We start from the raw sequence: 16,823 nt of genomic DNA on the forward strand, positions 1-16,823 counted from the left end.
TCAGAACATCCAGCAGATCTCGATGTCTTGACTCCAGCTCATTTTCTTGGTGCTGCTCCGCTGTCAACGTACGTTGAGCCTGATCTGACGAAGCTCAATTTCAATCGGCTGGATCGATGGCAGCGCGTGACGTACTACCAGCAGATATTTTGGGCTCGCTGGCGTGAAGAATACTTGACGCTTCTTCAACAGCGCTCAAAATGGCGAGTGTCGCAGCCTGGACTCTCCATTGATGATGTCGTTCTGGTCAAGGACGAGAATTTGCCGCCCCTCAAATGGCCATTAGCAAGGGTGGTCATCCTCATCAGCGGCGCAGATGGCGTGTCGAGAGTTGCAGAATTGAGGACTTCCACTGGAACCATTCGGCGAGCCGTTCGCAAATTATGCCCGCTGCCGAAACAAGATGTTGTTGAAGACCCTGGTTCTTCAACAGGGGGAGTATGTTTGGTCATCCGGCCAAAAACAGCCAAAACCAGCAGCACATCATAGTTAATAAGTAACGTAAATAACTCAATGCAAAGTGCTCGTTTTCTTGTCGCTTGCTTTGCATAGCAAGCCGAGCACTTAACGTTTCCTTTTGTTGCCATAAATTTGCATAGGCTGCTGCGCAGCCGCCACATATGTACTAGTTATTGTCGCTAACTCTGCAAGTCAAGTTCGTTTTTCGTTATCGCATCTGGTACGGAGAAGCTTAGCTTTCCGTCTACCAGCATAAACTTTGTAAATCTCGGCGATCGCTACCTATGCAAAATAAACATTTGTGCACCTCTTTTAAATTGAACAATTTCGTTTCGCTTATTTTGCAAATATTTCGCCAACATAATTTCGCATATTTGGAATCATAAAAAAGCTTATGATTATACATTTTGGTGACCCCGACGTGATTAATAATTCCACAAAACCTTGCTTAATCGCGTTAAAAAACAAAGCGTACATAATTGAGTTCATTGTACACAAAAAATATTCAAGTACATAAGTGCAAAAGTATAAGTTCATAGTGCCTACTGTACCGCCAATAAGCAGCCGTGTGAAGCGACATTTTTGAGGGCAACGAACATCAGCAGATAAAACAGTTATTCGCGCGCGTCATTTATCTCTGCTATTTTCGGTTTTCGGTTCTCTCTCGCGTTCATAATGTCTGAGAGCGACGGTCAAATGCGCGCCTTCCAAGCTGTCGCATCAGCTGCTGCTGACGTAGCTGATGCAGCGACGCTTGCGCCAACAGCTTCGACGTCAACAGCTGTGGGCAATGCAGTGCAGGCTACGAGCAATAGTGTTGAGTTTTATAAGCGCAAGGCGCAATCATTATATGCGTGGGCGCTTTCTATTCAAAATAAAATAAATGATTGTGAAATTGACAATATTTCAGAAAGTGAGCTGCGAAAACGTGTGGAAATGCTGCAAAGTATTCAGGCCTCTTTTAATTTGGTGCATGACAAATTAGAGGAGCTGGACTTTGACGAGATTGGCAGCAGTTTGCGCTGCAACTTTGCTGAGCTGGTGGTCTGCTTGGAGGGCCGCCTGCTAAATGCAATACAAAGGATGCAATCTGGCGCGCCGCCGTGTTCGACGCTTCGGCAAGATGATCAGTCTACCATTGTGATAAATCGGTCGAGTAGGTCTAACGCCACTGAATAATTTGCACCACTTATCTCAAGCGCACGAATCGTGCCCAACGCAGATCCTCTTAAGCTTGACCTCAAATGCTGCAACTTTTCCACATCGGAGAGATCTGGATCCTTGGCGATCACTGATGTGAACATCGAAGCGAAATCTGCATATTCAGTATATCCACCACTGAATGTAGGCAACTTAAGCTCAGGCAAACGAGACCGAGTTATCACAATGGTAGACTGATCATCTTGCCGAAGCGTCGAACACGGCGGCGCGCCAGATTGCATCCTTTGTATTGCATTTAGCAGGCGGCCCTCCAAGCAGACCACCAGCTCAGCAAAGTTGCAGCGCAAACTGCTGCCAATCTCGTCAAAGTCCAGCTCCTCTAATTTGTCATGCACCAAATTAAAAGAGGCCTGAATACTTTGCAGCATTTCCACACGTTTTCGCAGCTCACTTTCTGAAATATTGTCAATTTCACAATCATTTATTTTATTTTGAATAGAAAGCGCCCACGCATATAATGATTGCGCCTTGCGCTTATAAAACTCAACACTATTGCTCGTAGCTTGCACTGCATTGCCCACAGCTGTTGACGTCGAAGCTGTTGGCGCAAGCGTCGCTGCATCAGCTACGTCAGCAGCAGCTGATGCGACAGCTTGGAAGGCGCGCATTTGACCGTCGCTCTCAGACATTGTGAACGCGAGAGAGAACCGAAAACCGAAAATAGCAGAGATAAATGACGCGCGCGAATAACTGTTTTATCTGCTGATGTTCGTTGCCCTCAAAAACGTCGCTTCACACGGCTGCTTATTGGCGGTACAGTAGGCACTATGAACTTATATTTTTGCACTTATGTACTTGAATATTTTTTGTGTACAATGAGCTCAATTATGTACGCTTTTGTTTTTTAACGCGATTAAGCAAGGTTTTGTGGAATTATTAATCACGTCGGGGTCACCAAAATGTATAATCATAAGCTTTTTTATGATTCCAAATATGCGAAATTATGTTGGCGAAATAATTGCAAAATAAGCGAAAACGAAATTGTTCAATTTAAAAGAGGTGCACAAATGTTTATTTTGCATCGGTAGCGATCGCCGAGATTTACAAAGTTTATTTCGCCAACATAATTTCGCATATTTGGAATCATAAAAAAGCTTATGATTATACATTTTGGTGACCCCGACGTGATTAATAATTCCACAAAACCTTGCTTAATCGCGTTAAAAAACAAAGCGTACATAATTGAGTTCATTGTACACAAAAAATATTCAAGTACATAAGTGCAAAAGTATAAGTTCATAGTGCCTACTGTACCGCCAATAAGCAGCCGTGTGAAGCGACATTTTTGAGGGCAACGAACATCAGCAGATAAAACAGTTATTCGCGCGCGTCATTTATCTCTGCTATTTTCGGTTTTCGGTTCTCTCTCGCGTTCATAATGTCTGAGAGCGACGGTCAAATGCGCGCCTTCCAAGCTGTCGCATCAGCTGCTGCTGACGTAGCTGATGCAGCGACGCTTGCGCCAACAGCTTCGACGTCAACAGCTGTGGGCAATGCAGTGCAGGCTACGAGCAATAGTGTTGAGTTTTATAAGCGCAAGGCGCAATCATTATATGCGTGGGCGCTTTCTATTCAAAATAAAATAAATGATTGTGAAATTGACAATATTTCAGAAAGTGAGCTGCGAAAACGTGTGGAAATGCTGCAAAGTATTCAGGCCTCTTTTAATTTGGTGCATGACAAATTAGAGGAGCTGGACTTTGACGAGATTGGCAGCAGTTTGCGCTGCAACTTTGCTGAGCTGGTGGTCTGCTTGGAGGGCCGCCTGCTAAATGCAATACAAAGGATGCAATCTGGCGCGCCGCCGTGTTCGACGCTTCGGCAAGATGATCAGTCTACCATTGTGATAAATCGGTCTCGTTTGCCTGAGCTTAAGTTGCCTACATTCAGTGGTGGATATACTGAATATGCAGATTTCGCTTCGATGTTCACATCAGTGATCGCCAAGGATCCAGATCTCTCCGATGTGGAAAAGTTGCAGCATTTGAGGTCAAGCTTAAGAGGATCTGCGTTGGACACGATTCGTGCGCTTGAGATAAGTGGTGCAAATTATTCAGTGGCGTTAGACCTACTCGACAAGCGGTTTAACAATAAGCGTCTTATTTTCCAGGCACACATCTCCGAGATTTTGGGCATTAAAAAGGCTGAAACTACAAGCAAGCTGCGAGAGTTGTCCGACAAAGTCAACGCAAATATGCGTGCACTGTTGAGTTTGGGCAATATGCAAGATGTAGCTGGCAGCATCGTCGTTCAGACAATTTTGGGCAAGGTGGATGCTGCGACGCAGGCAAAGTGGGAGGAAGCCGCCCCATTAAACGTTATACCGTCGTGGGAGCAATTTGCGACGTTCTTGGATAGCAGGTGCCAAAAATTGGAAAACATCGAGCATGCAATGGCATCATATTCGTCGAATTATCAGGTGGGAAAGAACAAAAACACTAACACCAAACGCTCGTTTGTCGCCACTAACCCATCCGCAAATGGTTGTCTGTTTTGTGACATAAATGCACACGAAATATACAGTTGCCCACTTTTTGGTAATTTGTCGCCTGTACTTCGTTTAAAGGAAGCGAAACGCCTCTCTCTGTGTATAAATTGTCTTAGAAAGGGACACAGAATGAGAACTTGCAATTCTGGATCGTGCAGAACCTGTGGTGCCAAACATCACAGTTTATTGCATTTTAATAATTCAGCTGCCGTAAATTTGATGCCTGAGCAATCGTCCGCTTCTGACTTACACTCGCGGCCGTCTTCATTGTTACTGCCACGTAGCGCTCTCGCAGCTGTTTCGCCATCATCGCTTGCTTCATTGCCTGCCCAAAATCTCGGCTCAGATGTTGTGCTCTTGGCCACCGCTGTCATCAGCATTCAAAATCGCGCCGGGACTTGGGTACCCTGCCGTGCACTGCTCGATTCCGGATCACAGTTGCACATAATAACTTCGCGATTCGCTCACCGGCTCCAACTTCGAAAGACCAAGTCGTCGGCCTCTGTGTCTGGTCTTGGTGACGTCAGTTTCAAGTCTGATGGTTGCACTGTGCACTTATGCTTGCAATCATTGGTCACTGACTATTCCGCAAATATTACTGCTTTGGTCGCTCCTTCCATTACTGAGAACCAACCAAATTTCACGGTTGACATATCTCATTGGGATATACCAAGCAATGTCCGCTTAGCTGATCCGGCGTTCTTCAAGCCACAGCAAATTGATATGCTTATCGGTGCCAATTTATTCTACGAGTTGTTGTGCGTAGGTCAGATTAAACTGGCTGATGGCCTGCCACTTCTGCAAAAGACTCGTTTGGGCTGGATAGTTACTGGAGGTGGCTCGCAGCGTCAGAAATCTGCTTTGGTTGCATCCAAGTCTCCGTCTACACAGGATTGCAATACACGAATCGAGCAGATGGTTCGCTCTTTTTGGGAACTCGAAAGTGGTGTCGATCCGGCTGTAAAACTTACAAAAGAAGAGTTCGACTGCGAGGAGCATTTCAAGGCTAATTACAGGCGCCTGCGTACTGGCGAGTATTCCGTCCGGTTGCCTGTAAAGTTCAGCACAGATCTGCTTGGCGATTCCTATACGCAAGCCTATCGTCGGTTCATAAACTTGGAGCGAAAGTTAGAACGCAATCCACTTCTCAAAGCACAGTACTCTGCATTCATTAAGGAGTATTTAGAGTTGGGTCATATGTCGCTTGTATCGCCAGTTTCGCTAAATTTGTGCAAGTATTTCCTGCCGCACCATTGCGTTCTGAAGGAGGACAGCACAACGACAAAGTTGAGAGTCGTGTTTGACGGTTCCGCATCCACATCCTCTGGTCATTCTTTAAATGACATCCTAATGGCTGGTCCTTCCATTCAGTCAAAGCTCGCAAACACGCTTCTTCGATTTCGCACGTTTCCTATCGCTTTAACAGGAGACATCTGCAAGATGTACCGCTGCGTGCGAGTATCAAATCCGGATAGCTATTTTCAATGCATTCTATGGCGTGACTCGCCTCAAAAGCCTATTCAAGTTTTCCGTCTTGATACCGTCACTTACGGTACAAAGCCTGCCTCGTTTCTCTCCGTTCGCACTATGCATCAGCTGGCTGAAGATGAGCATGAGCTATTTCCTATTGGCTCCGATATCTTGCGCCGCGATTTTTATGTTGATGATTTAATCACTGGTGGTGCTTCTACAAACGAAGTCATAGAAATTATGAGACAAACCACAGGGCTACTTGCCAAGGCTAATTTCAAGCTAAGGAAGTGGTGCTCCAGCAATCCTGATGTGCTCAAACAAGTTCCGGAAGAAGACAAAGAAACTCTAGTTAAGTTTGATGATGGCAGCGACATAACAAAAACTCTAGGACTGTCGTGGGATCCTGCGACGGATTTATTCATTTTCACGTTTCTGCCAGCATTGACATCTGGTCGAATTTGCAAGCGCACTGTTTTGTCAACTATTGCCAGATTTTATGATCCGCTTGGCCTTATTGGACCAGTAATCGCAAAGGCTAAGATATTCCTGCAGGCGCTTTGGAGAGAAAGGCTTGATTGGGATGAAAGCCTTTCAGCATCATTGACAACATCTTGGCATAATCTTATTGCAGATTTTGAGCGCACAAAGCAGCTGAAATTTCCAAGGCTTGCACTTTCTGCTGGTGTTTCCATTGAAGTGCATGGTTTTAGTGATGCCAGCATAGATGCCTATGGAGCTTGCGTCTACATCATTTCGACCACGCAAGGCCAATCTCGTGCGGAGCTGCTGTGTTCCAGATCTCGTGTGGCGCCGCTCAAATCGTTGACCGTGCACCGACTAGAGTTGTGCGGAGCCGTTTTGCTGGCACAACTCATAAACGAAATATCTCGTATGGAGTTATTCGACTGCAAGTTTTATTGTTGGTCTGATTCTGCAGTAGCGCTATCTTGGATTCGCAGCGAGCCATCCAGGTTTCAAATTTTCGTTTCCAATCGCATCGCAACTATTCAAGAGTTGACCTCTGGCATGGAATGGCGATATATTCCAACCGATTTGAATCCTGCGGACATACTTTCACGTGGAGCTTTGCCCAGCGAATTAGTCCAGTCCAACTTGTGGCTACATGGTCCCGCATTTCTGACGAAGGACAAATCTTCTTGGCCAGAGTCTTGCATTTCCGCCTCGTCGCTTCCTGAGCAGCGCTCTAAAGTGTTTGTAAGCACCACACTGTGCGAAGACATTGCACAGCAATGCAAATATGTTAACACATTTGGAAAGCTGCAGCGCGTGTTTGCATATGTATACAAGTTCCTGCACCGTGTACGAATTCCTGGGCTATCGGTGGACTGCATCCGTCATGGTACACTGCTGTTGATGCGCTCAATTCAAATGTCTACGCTTCGGGACGAATACAAGACCTTGCAGGCCGGACACACTTTGAAATCGTCTAGCTCCTGTCTTTCTTTATCTCCGTTTCTCGACAGCTCTGGATTGATGCGCGTTGGTGGCCGTCTAAGTAACTCTGCGCTCGACTTTGAAGCCCAGCATCCAATTATACTTCCAAGGCGTCATCCAGTCACGCGTTCAGTCATTATGCACTACCATGTCCGTAATCTGCATTCTGGACCTCGTGCATTGCTGGCCTCAATTCGGTTGCAGTATTGGCCAATTGGCGGTCGGAAAACAGTGTGCAGCGTAGTCAGCAAATGCACCATTTGTTTTCGAGCCAAGCCTCGTCTTGTGGAGCATGTTATGGCTGACCTGCCAAAGGATCGAGTTGATGCTTCACATACCTTTATGGTCACTGGTGTGGATTTTTGTGGGCCGTTTTTCTACAAAAGCGAGGTCCGCAATAAGGCACCAATAAAATGCTATATTTGCATTTTCATTTGCTTCGCCACCAAGGCTGTGCATTTGGAGTTGGTGAAGGATTTAACCACCGGAGCATTCTTAAATGCACTTAAACGCTTTATTTTGACGCGCTGTCGACCTACGAGGATCTGGTCTGACAACGCTACAAATTTCGTTGGCGCACGGAACGAGATGGCTGAGCTAAAGCGTCTTTTTGAATCCAGCGAGCACCTGCAGGCTGTGCAAGAATTTTGCCTTGCTGACTGTATTGATTGGCGTTTCATTCCGCCGCGCTCGCCTCACTTTGGTGGTCTATGGGAAGCGGCTGTAAAGACTGCCAAGCATCATTTCTACAGATCCGTCGGACTATCGCTGCTCGAATTTGATGAACTGCGCACGCTTGTATGCCATATCGGGGCAATTATTAATTCTCGCCCATTGTTATCCCTTTCAGAACATCCAGCAGATCTCGATGTCTTGACTCCAGCTCATTTTCTTGGTGCTGCTCCGCTGTCAACGTACGTTGAGCCTGATCTGACGAAGCTCAATTTCAATCGGCTGGATCGATGGCAGCGCGTGACGTACTACCAGCAGATATTTTGGGCTCGCTGGCGTGAAGAATACTTGACGCTTCTTCAACAGCGCTCAAAATGGCGAGTGTCGCAGCCTGGACTCTCCATTGATGATGTCGTTCTGGTCAAGGACGAGAATTTGCCGCCCCTCAAATGGCCATTAGCAAGGGTGGTCAGCCTCATCAGCGGCGCAGATGGCGTGTCGAGAGTTGCAGAATTGAGGACTTCCACTGGAACCATTCGGCGAGCCGTTCGCAAATTATGCCCGCTGCCGAAACAAGATGTTGTTGAAGACCCTGGTTCAAAATATTTCGGTTTAACAATAAGCGTCTTATTTTCCAGGCACACATCTCCGAGATTTTGGGCATTAAAAAGGCTGAAACTACAAGCAAGCTGCGAGAGTTGTCCGACAAAGTCAACGCAAATATGCGTGCACTGTTGAGTTTGGGCAATATGCAAGATGTAGCTGGCAGCATCGTCGTTCAGACAATTTTGGGCAAGGTGGATGCTGCGACGCAGGCAAAGTGGGAGGAAGCCGCCCCATTAAACGTTATACCGTCGTGGGAGCAATTTGCGACGTTCTTGGATAGCAGGTGCCAAAAATTGGAAAACATCGAGCATGCAATGGCATCATATTCGTCGAATTATCAGGTGGGAAAGAACAAAAACACTAACACCAAACGCTCGTTTGTCGCCACTAACCCATCCGCAAATGGTTGTCTGTTTTGTGACATAAATGCACACGAAATATACAGTTGCCCACTTTTTGGTAATTTGTCGCCTGTACTTCGTTTAAAGGAAGCGAAACGCCTCTCTCTGTGTATAAATTGTCTTAGAAAGGGACACAGAATGAGAACTTGCAATTCTGGATCGTGCAGAACCTGTGGTGCCAAACATCACAGTTTATTGCATTTTAATAATTCAGCTGCCGTAAATTTGATGCCTGAGCAATCGTCCGCTTCTGACTTACACTCGCGGCCGTCTTCATTGTTACTGCCACGTAGCGCTCTCGCAGCTGTTTCGCCATCATCGCTTGCTTCATTGCCTGCCCAAAATCTCGGCTCAGATGTTGTGCTCTTGGCCACCGCTGTCATCAGCATTCAAAATCGCGCCGGGACTTGGGTACCCTGCCGTGCATTGCTCGATTCCGGATCACAGTTGCACATTATAACTTCGCGATTCGCTCACCGGCTCCAACTTCGAAAGACCAAGTCGTCGGCCTCTGTGTCTGGTCTTGGTGACGTCAGTTTCAAGTCTGATGGTTGCACTGTGCACTTATGCTTGCAATCATTGGTCACTGACTATTCCGCAAATATTACTGCTTTGGTCGCTCCTTCCATTACTGAGAACCAACCAAATTTCACGGTTGACATATCTCATTGGGATATACCAAGCAATGTCCGCTTAGCTGATCCGGCGTTCTTCAAGCCACAGCAAATTGATATGCTTATCGGTGCCAATTTATTCTACGAGTTGTTGTGCGTAGGTCAGATTAAACTGGCTGATGGCCTGCCACTTCTGCAAAAGACTCGTTTGGGCTGGATAGTTACTGGAGGTGGCTCGCAGCGTCAGAAATCTGCTTTGGTTGCATCCAATTCTCCGTCTACACAGGATTGCAATACACGAATCGAGCAGATGGTTCGCTCTTTTTGGGAACTCGAAAGTGGTGTCGATCCGGCTGTAAAACTCACCAAAGAAGAGTTCGACTGCGAGGAGCATTTCAAGGCTAATTACAGGCGCCTGCGTACTGGCGAGTATTCCGTCCGATTGCCTGTAAAGCTCAGTACAGATCTGCTTGGCGATTCCTATACGCAAGCCTATCGTCGGTTCATAAACTTGGAGCGAAAGTTAGAACGCAATCCACTTCTCAAAGCACAGTACTCTGCATTCATTAAGGAGTATTTAGAGTTGGGTCATATGTCGCTTGTATCGCCAGTTTCGCTAAATTTGTGCAAGTATTTCCTGCCGCACCATTGCGTTCTGAAGGAGGACAGCACAACGACAAAGTTGAGAGTCGTGTTTGACGGTTCCGCATCCACATCCTCTGGTCATTCTTTAAATGACATCCTAATGGCTGGTCCTTCCATTCAGTCAAAGCTCGCAAACACGCTTGTTCGATTTCGCACGTTTCCTATCGCTTTAACAGGAGACATCTGCAAGATGTACCGCTGCGTGCGAGTATCAAATCCGGATAGCTATTTTCAATGCATTCTATGGCGTGACTCGCCTCAAAAGCCTATTCAAGTTTTCCGTCTTGATACCGTCACTTACGGTACAAAGCCTGCCTCGTTTCTCTCCGTTCGCACTATGCATCAGCTGGCTGAAGATGAGCATGAGCTATTTCCTATTGGCTCCGATATCTGGCGCCGCGATTTTTATGTTGATGATTTAATCACTGGTGGTGCTTCTACAAAGGAAGTCATAGAAATTATGAGACAAACCACAGGGCTACTTGCCAAGGCTAATTTCAAGCTAAGGAAGTGGTGCTCCAGCAATCCTGATGTGCTCAAACAAGTTCCGGAAGAAGACAAAGAAACTCTAGTTACGTTTGATGATGGCAGCGACATAACAAAAACTCTAGGACTGTCGTGGGATCCTGCGACGGATTTATTCATATTCACGTTTCTGCCAGCATTGACATCTGGTCGAATTTGCAAGCGCACTGTTTTGTCAACTATTGCCAGATTTTATGATCCGCTTGGCCTTATTGGACCAGTAATCGCAAAGGCTAAGATATTCCTGCAGGCGCTTTGGAGAGAAAGGCTTGATTGGGATGAAAGCCTTTCAGCATCATTGACAACATCTTGGCATAATCTTATTGCAGATTTTGAGCGCACAAAGCAGCTGAAATTTCCAAGGCTTGCACTTTCTGCTGGTGTTTCCATTGAAGTGCATGGTTTTAGTGATGCCAGCATAGATGCCTATGGAGCTTGCGTCTACATCATTTCGACCACGCAAGGCCAATCTCGTGCGGAGCTGCTGTGTTCCAGATCTCGTGTGGCGCCGCTCAAATCGTTGACCGTGCCCCGACTAGAGTTGTGCGGAGCCGTTTTGCTGGCACAACTCATAAACGAAATATCTCGTATGGAGTTATTCGACTGCAAGTTTTATTGTTGGTCTGATTCTGCAGTAGCGCTATCTTGGATTCGCAGCGAGCCATCCAGGTTTCAAATTTTCGTTTCCAATCGCATCGCAACTATTCAAGAGTTGACCTCTGGCATGGAATGGCGATATATTCCAACCGATTTGAATCCTGCGGACATACTTTCACGTGGAGCTTTGCCCAGCGAATTAGTCCAGTCCAACTTGTGGCTACATGGTCCCGCATTTCTGACGAAGGACAAATCTTCTTGGCCAGAGTCTTGCATTTCCGCCTCGTCGCTTCCTGAGCAGCGCTCTAAAGTGTTTGTAAGCACCACACTGTGCGAAGACATTGCACAGCAATGCAAATATGTTAACACATTTGGAAAGCTGCAGCGCGTGTTTGCATATGTATACAAGTTCCTGCACCGTGTACGAATTCCTGGGCTATCGGTGGACTGCATCCGTCATGGTACACTGCTGTTGATGCGCTCAATTCAAATGTCTACGCTTCGGGACGAATACAAGACCTTGCAGGCCGGACACACTTTGAAATCGTCTAGCTCCTGTCTTTCTTTATCTCCGTTTCTCGACAGCTCTGGATTGATGCGCGTTGGTGGCCGTCTAAGTAACTCTGCGCTCGACTTTGAAGCCCAGCATCCAATTATACTTCCAAGGCGTCATCCAGTCACGCGTTCAGTCATTATGCACTACCATGTCCGTAATCTGCATTCTGGACCTCGTGCATTGCTGGCCTCAATTCGGTTGCAGTATTGGCCAATTGGCGGTCGGAAAACAGTGTGCAGCGTAGTCAGCAAATGCACCATTTGTTTTCGAGCCAAGCCTCGTCTTGTGGAGCATGTTATGGCTGACCTGCCAAAGGATCGAGTTGATGCTTCACATACCTTTATGGTCACTGGTGTGGATTTTTGTGGGCCGTTTTTCTACAAAAGCGAGGTCCGCAATAAGGCACCAATAAAATGCTATATTTGCATTTTCATTTGCTTCGCCACCAAAGCTGTGCATTTGGAGTTGGTGAAGGATTTAACCACCGGAGCATTCTTAAATGCACTTAAACGCTTTATTTTGACGCGCTGTCGACCTACGAGGATCTGGTCTAACAACGCTACAAATTTCGTTGGCGCACGGAACGAGATGGCTGAGCTAAAGCGTCTTTTTGAATCCAGCGAGCACCTGCAGGCTGTGCAAGAATTTTGCCTTGCTGACTGTATTGATTGGCGTTTCATTCCGCCGCGCTCGCCTCACTTTGGTGGTCTATGGGAAGCGGCTGTAAAGACTGCCAAGCATCATTTCTACAGATCCGTTGGACTATCGCTGCTCGAATTTGATGAACTGCGCACGCTTGTATGCCATATCGGGGCAATTATTAATTCTCGCCCATCGTTATCCCTTTCAGAACATCCAGCAGATCTCGATGTCTTGACTCCAGCTCATTTTCTTGGTGCTGCTCCGCTGTCAACGTACGTTGAGCCTGATCTGACGAAGCTCAATTTCAATCGGCTGGATCGATGGCAGCGCGTGACGTACTACCAGCAGATATTTTGGGCTCGCTGGCGTGAAGAATACTTGACGCTTCTTCAACAGCGCTCAAAATGGCGAGTGTCGCAGCCTGGACTCTCCATTGATGATGTCGTTCTGGTCAAGGACGAGAATTTGCCGCCCCTCAAATGGCCATTAGCAAGGGTGGTCAGCCTCATCAGCGGCGCAGATGGCGTGTCGAGAGTTGCAGAAAGAGCAAGCTAGACTTGCAACAGGTCTGGCCGACAGCAGGCTGGAGAATTGGGTACAGCGAACAGGCAGGCAGCCGGTGCCAGCATTCTACATACTGAAGAGCAAGAAGTTGCCACCAGAACACGATCTGAAATCTTCTTAAATGAAATTGCCTTGAGCGGGTCGGGCCGCCTCTCCAAAACAGAACTTGCCAGCCTGCTGCGAATGTGGGTAAATATCTGGAGTAGACCCACAATTTCTCAATGATCTGCCTTATTGATTTCTTTTAGCTGTAATTGTCAGCCAGCTGGCTGACCTGCTATTAACCATAAACATTATTGACTTGTTAAGCAGTCGCAGTCACTGTCGACTAACGGTCGCAGTTTTGGATTCTTTAGCTGGAGACGCCAATTAGCCGTGACGGCGATAGCATGGGAAAGTTGTTGACAAAGTTGGCGCGGAATTGGCGCAAGTTGATCTTTATAGTAGGTGGGGTGTTTGCCAGCACCAGCATCTGCTTACCAGCTCAGAGTGTAATGAATCCAGAGTAGAAAGTAAATTCTACGCATGTCAATAAGCATAAATCCGTCTGACAAATTTGGTCTTTATGATTACTTTCACATAATCATATGCCCCTTCGATTTATACCTTTACACTCGCATTGGGGTCCAATGAAAGTGAATTGTGCCAAAAGGCCTACAAAATTCAGGTTCTTGAATGAAAGAAAAGCCATTACAATGCGTCAAGTAGCATACTACGGGTATGAGCGTGTTTTCCAAATCCAAAATTGAAATGCGACGCCGCACAGTCAATTAGTTATCGCCTGCGTTTTATAATAATTATAAATCATTATCAGCACAAGCTGCCGAAAATAACAAAATCGAAAGCGAATTTGTCGACTGGCAGTGGGCTAGTGGGCGGGCACCCGCCCTCAATACAACCGACCACCGCCCGAGCCATCGTGCAAGAATGCTCCACCGCTCCAACTGCAACATGGACACGCACCTCGACTGTCTACAGCCAAATCCGAAGCGACAGTGCTGTCCAAAATGCGTTGAATGCGCGCATGCCCCAAAAGGGCCAGTCAGTGAAAATGTGCAGTAAACTGTCGAATAGACGACCCCCAATGCACTTACAGACAGTCTGTAATGGCACGTCAAATAGAATAACTACTTTTTTCTAAGGCAGAAGTGTCCGAAAAGCTGGGAAAATGAAATCAGCACAATCAAGGGTGTCGTTGGAAATTCTAAAGACCTTTCTTTCAACTCACTTGCAATTTAGCCGACACATTCTTAAGTATCTCATGGCTGGGGTTGAGTTCTATGCTCAGTTCTGCACAAGGGCGTAGGCAGATTAAGCAGGGGGCGTTGCCCCACCTACAAAAAATGTTGCCCTATAAAGTCGACGTCTTTAAATGGAATTGAGTTGGGTTTGTTGAAGTTTTTTTATTGATCATATGCATAAGTTATTTTTTAAATGTATCGTGCATTACTTAATCAAAATATTAATTTTCTGGTCCCCCCTTTGCTTAAAGCTGCCTACGCCCTTGGCCCTGCAAAACATTTATTAATAATTAATTACATTTAACTTGCATTTTGTAGTAGGTAATTCTTTTAAAAAAATAACACATACTATTTAATATTTATTCGATAATCGGTTTTACTTTAATAGCGATTTCAATTAAACTCCGATGTTTTCATCATTTCATCATACCCCCTTCTTAATCGTCTACTATATGTGAGGAGTATGAAATATAGTCTGTCTCTGGGACAACTATATTACATTATTACTGATTTTTTTATTTTCACTAATATTTGTTTACATCTTCTGTTTTTCTACAACAAATACATATTTTTGTAAATTGCAAAGTGCGGCATTTAATAATTAATTGTTCAAATTCTTTCATATTCATATGCTATGCTATTCAGGAAAATCTGTAAAATTGAGTCTTCTAATGTACTTGCATGCCTTAAAATGTAAAATGTAATTCCCTAAAGAGTTGCGTATTCGAAGCTTGACTGTAATATAATCAGCAACTTAATGCATATTCAAAGATATTTTCGTGTAGCGCACAAAATTGGGCATTCCAAATAAACGTGGCCAAATGGAAGAGCGTTGTCCAAAGCCCATTGCTCACTGCCCCATGCCCAGTGCCCCATGCCCATTGCCCAGCGGTCAGCACGATTCGCTTGTTTTGGCGCACGTTCGTGACCACGTCCGGCTGTCGAATTTCAAATAGTTGCCGCGTATGTGGAGACGCTGATAAAAAGCCAATGTCAATGGACAGAACGCATTCAATTGTCTGCGAGTGTTTGCGTGGCTAAGTGGCTAAGTGGTTGGTGCGGCAGTGCATAACGGATTAAACGAAACGAAGGATTAAACGAATAGTTAACCAAACCCCAAATATATTATCAAAATGGCTATAGCTCAGAAAATTGCCCTTGCCCTTGTGCTTTTGTGCCTTGTGTGTGATGTGGTGCTGTGTCAGCAAACGGGCTCCAACAGCAGCAGCAGCAGCAGCGATGCCGATGTTGCTGGTCAGTAATCAAGAAACCAAGTCCTCATAAGTGTTAATTAATGGAACTATAAAATGCACCCATAAAGTGGCTTCATTTCATGGACAAATAATATAATTAATGCGTGAAGAAAAGTGTTTTAAAATTAATTAATTTTTTGAAGAGATCTCTTTTCCTGCAATATGTCTTAGCATATTATATTATTAATCTATTCTTATTTGCAGAGAGTCGCACATTTGGACATCATTTCTTGCGCCGCATGAGCTTCGCTGTGGTTCCCGGCGCCTTCGTGGTGGGCGTTATAACCACGCTGCTGGCAGCCCTAACTGTGGTATCCATGAAGGGTCTCGGCGTGGGCGTCATCTTGCTGGTGCTGGCCATTGGCCAGATGTTGTCGCGTGCTCTGCCCGTGCAAGCAGCGGCTGCCTATGTTGCCCCTCCAGCCCCCGTCCCGGTTGTCTACTCGCACTCGCACACGCAGCAACCAGTGTGGCTGGAGAAGGAGTGGTGAAGGATAATGCGCCTGCATGTCTACAAAAGTCTTACCTCAGCGCAGCATGCAAACCAAATAATAATTTAAGACTAGTTTAAATTATTTATTTATATTTAAAAGAGAACAGGCATTATTTAACAAATTAAACAATCCATATTGAAAAATGCTGATTCAACTGTTTTGAATGCTTACTTTTTTCCCCCCTTTTTTCAAGCTAAGAAAAGTGAAATTTTAAAATATTTACTCACACGCCGGTCACTCATTTTGTATGCGCAACGGAGCACCCACGATTTACGGTTCTTTGAATTGCTCTTCCGTTGAAGCCACCGGCACGTTCCACATCCAAAACATTTTAGAGAAACATGCAACCACACATGGCCAAAGAAAGTCAGCCGCTTAAATGGGTCAGCGTAAGTCGGCAGATCGAATATCATGGGGTCTAGAGCCATAAATGCTCTCCTAATTCGGATTTCAAGTGATTTGGGGAGAACCTTTTCATATACAAGTAACAGTTACTAAATACAGTTCGAGCCGAGCTGTAAGGCGCCTTTAAGAATTAGTTCGATTAGATGCTCAAATGCCTAGAATGTTCGATTCAGCTTCCATTAACTTTTATTCTTATTTACTGTAGCATAATGAGGCCATTACATAACACCTAAAATCTATTTGAGTCTGTAATTGATACTTCGAAATATCATTTATCACGTATTGTATATGAATACAAACAAGGGCGTAGGCAGCTTTTACCAAAGGGGGGGAATGGAAAAATTTTTTCTAGGGGGGGAACCTCCCCTCTGTCCTCCCTGCCTACGCCCTTGAATACAAATATTAATTTTTGAATTGTAAGTTCTGGCCTGTTCATGAGTTGGCTCTGACTTTGCAAGGTTTCTTCGGAAGATATAGGAGGCATCAATGTTGTAATGAACGTTTAAGTGGTG

At 45.5% G+C, this 16,823-nt stretch overlaps 1 protein-coding gene across 1 annotated transcript; it reads left to right on the forward strand.

Annotated features, from left to right (window-relative positions):
- Window positions 1-15,238: 15,238 nt before the first annotated feature.
- On the forward strand, window positions 15,239-15,952 carry LOC115621691 (protein apnoia-like). Its single transcript, XM_030515400.1, has 2 exons — window positions 15,239-15,413; window positions 15,617-15,952. The coding sequence occupies exons 1-2, from the start codon at window positions 15,293-15,295 to the stop codon at window positions 15,901-15,903; spliced, it is 408 nt and encodes a 135-aa protein (XP_030371260.1). The 5' UTR covers window positions 15,239-15,292; the 3' UTR covers window positions 15,904-15,952.
- The last annotated feature ends 871 nt before the right edge of the window (window positions 15,953-16,823 follow it).

The sequence above is a fragment of the Scaptodrosophila lebanonensis genome, unplaced genomic scaffold (genome assembly GCF_003285725.1).
Source record: "Scaptodrosophila lebanonensis strain 11010-0011.00,11010-0021.00 unplaced genomic scaffold, SlebRS2 tig00000024-arrow-pilon, whole genome shotgun sequence".
In the NCBI taxonomy this organism is placed as follows: domain Eukaryota; kingdom Metazoa; phylum Arthropoda; class Insecta; order Diptera; family Drosophilidae; genus Scaptodrosophila; species Scaptodrosophila lebanonensis.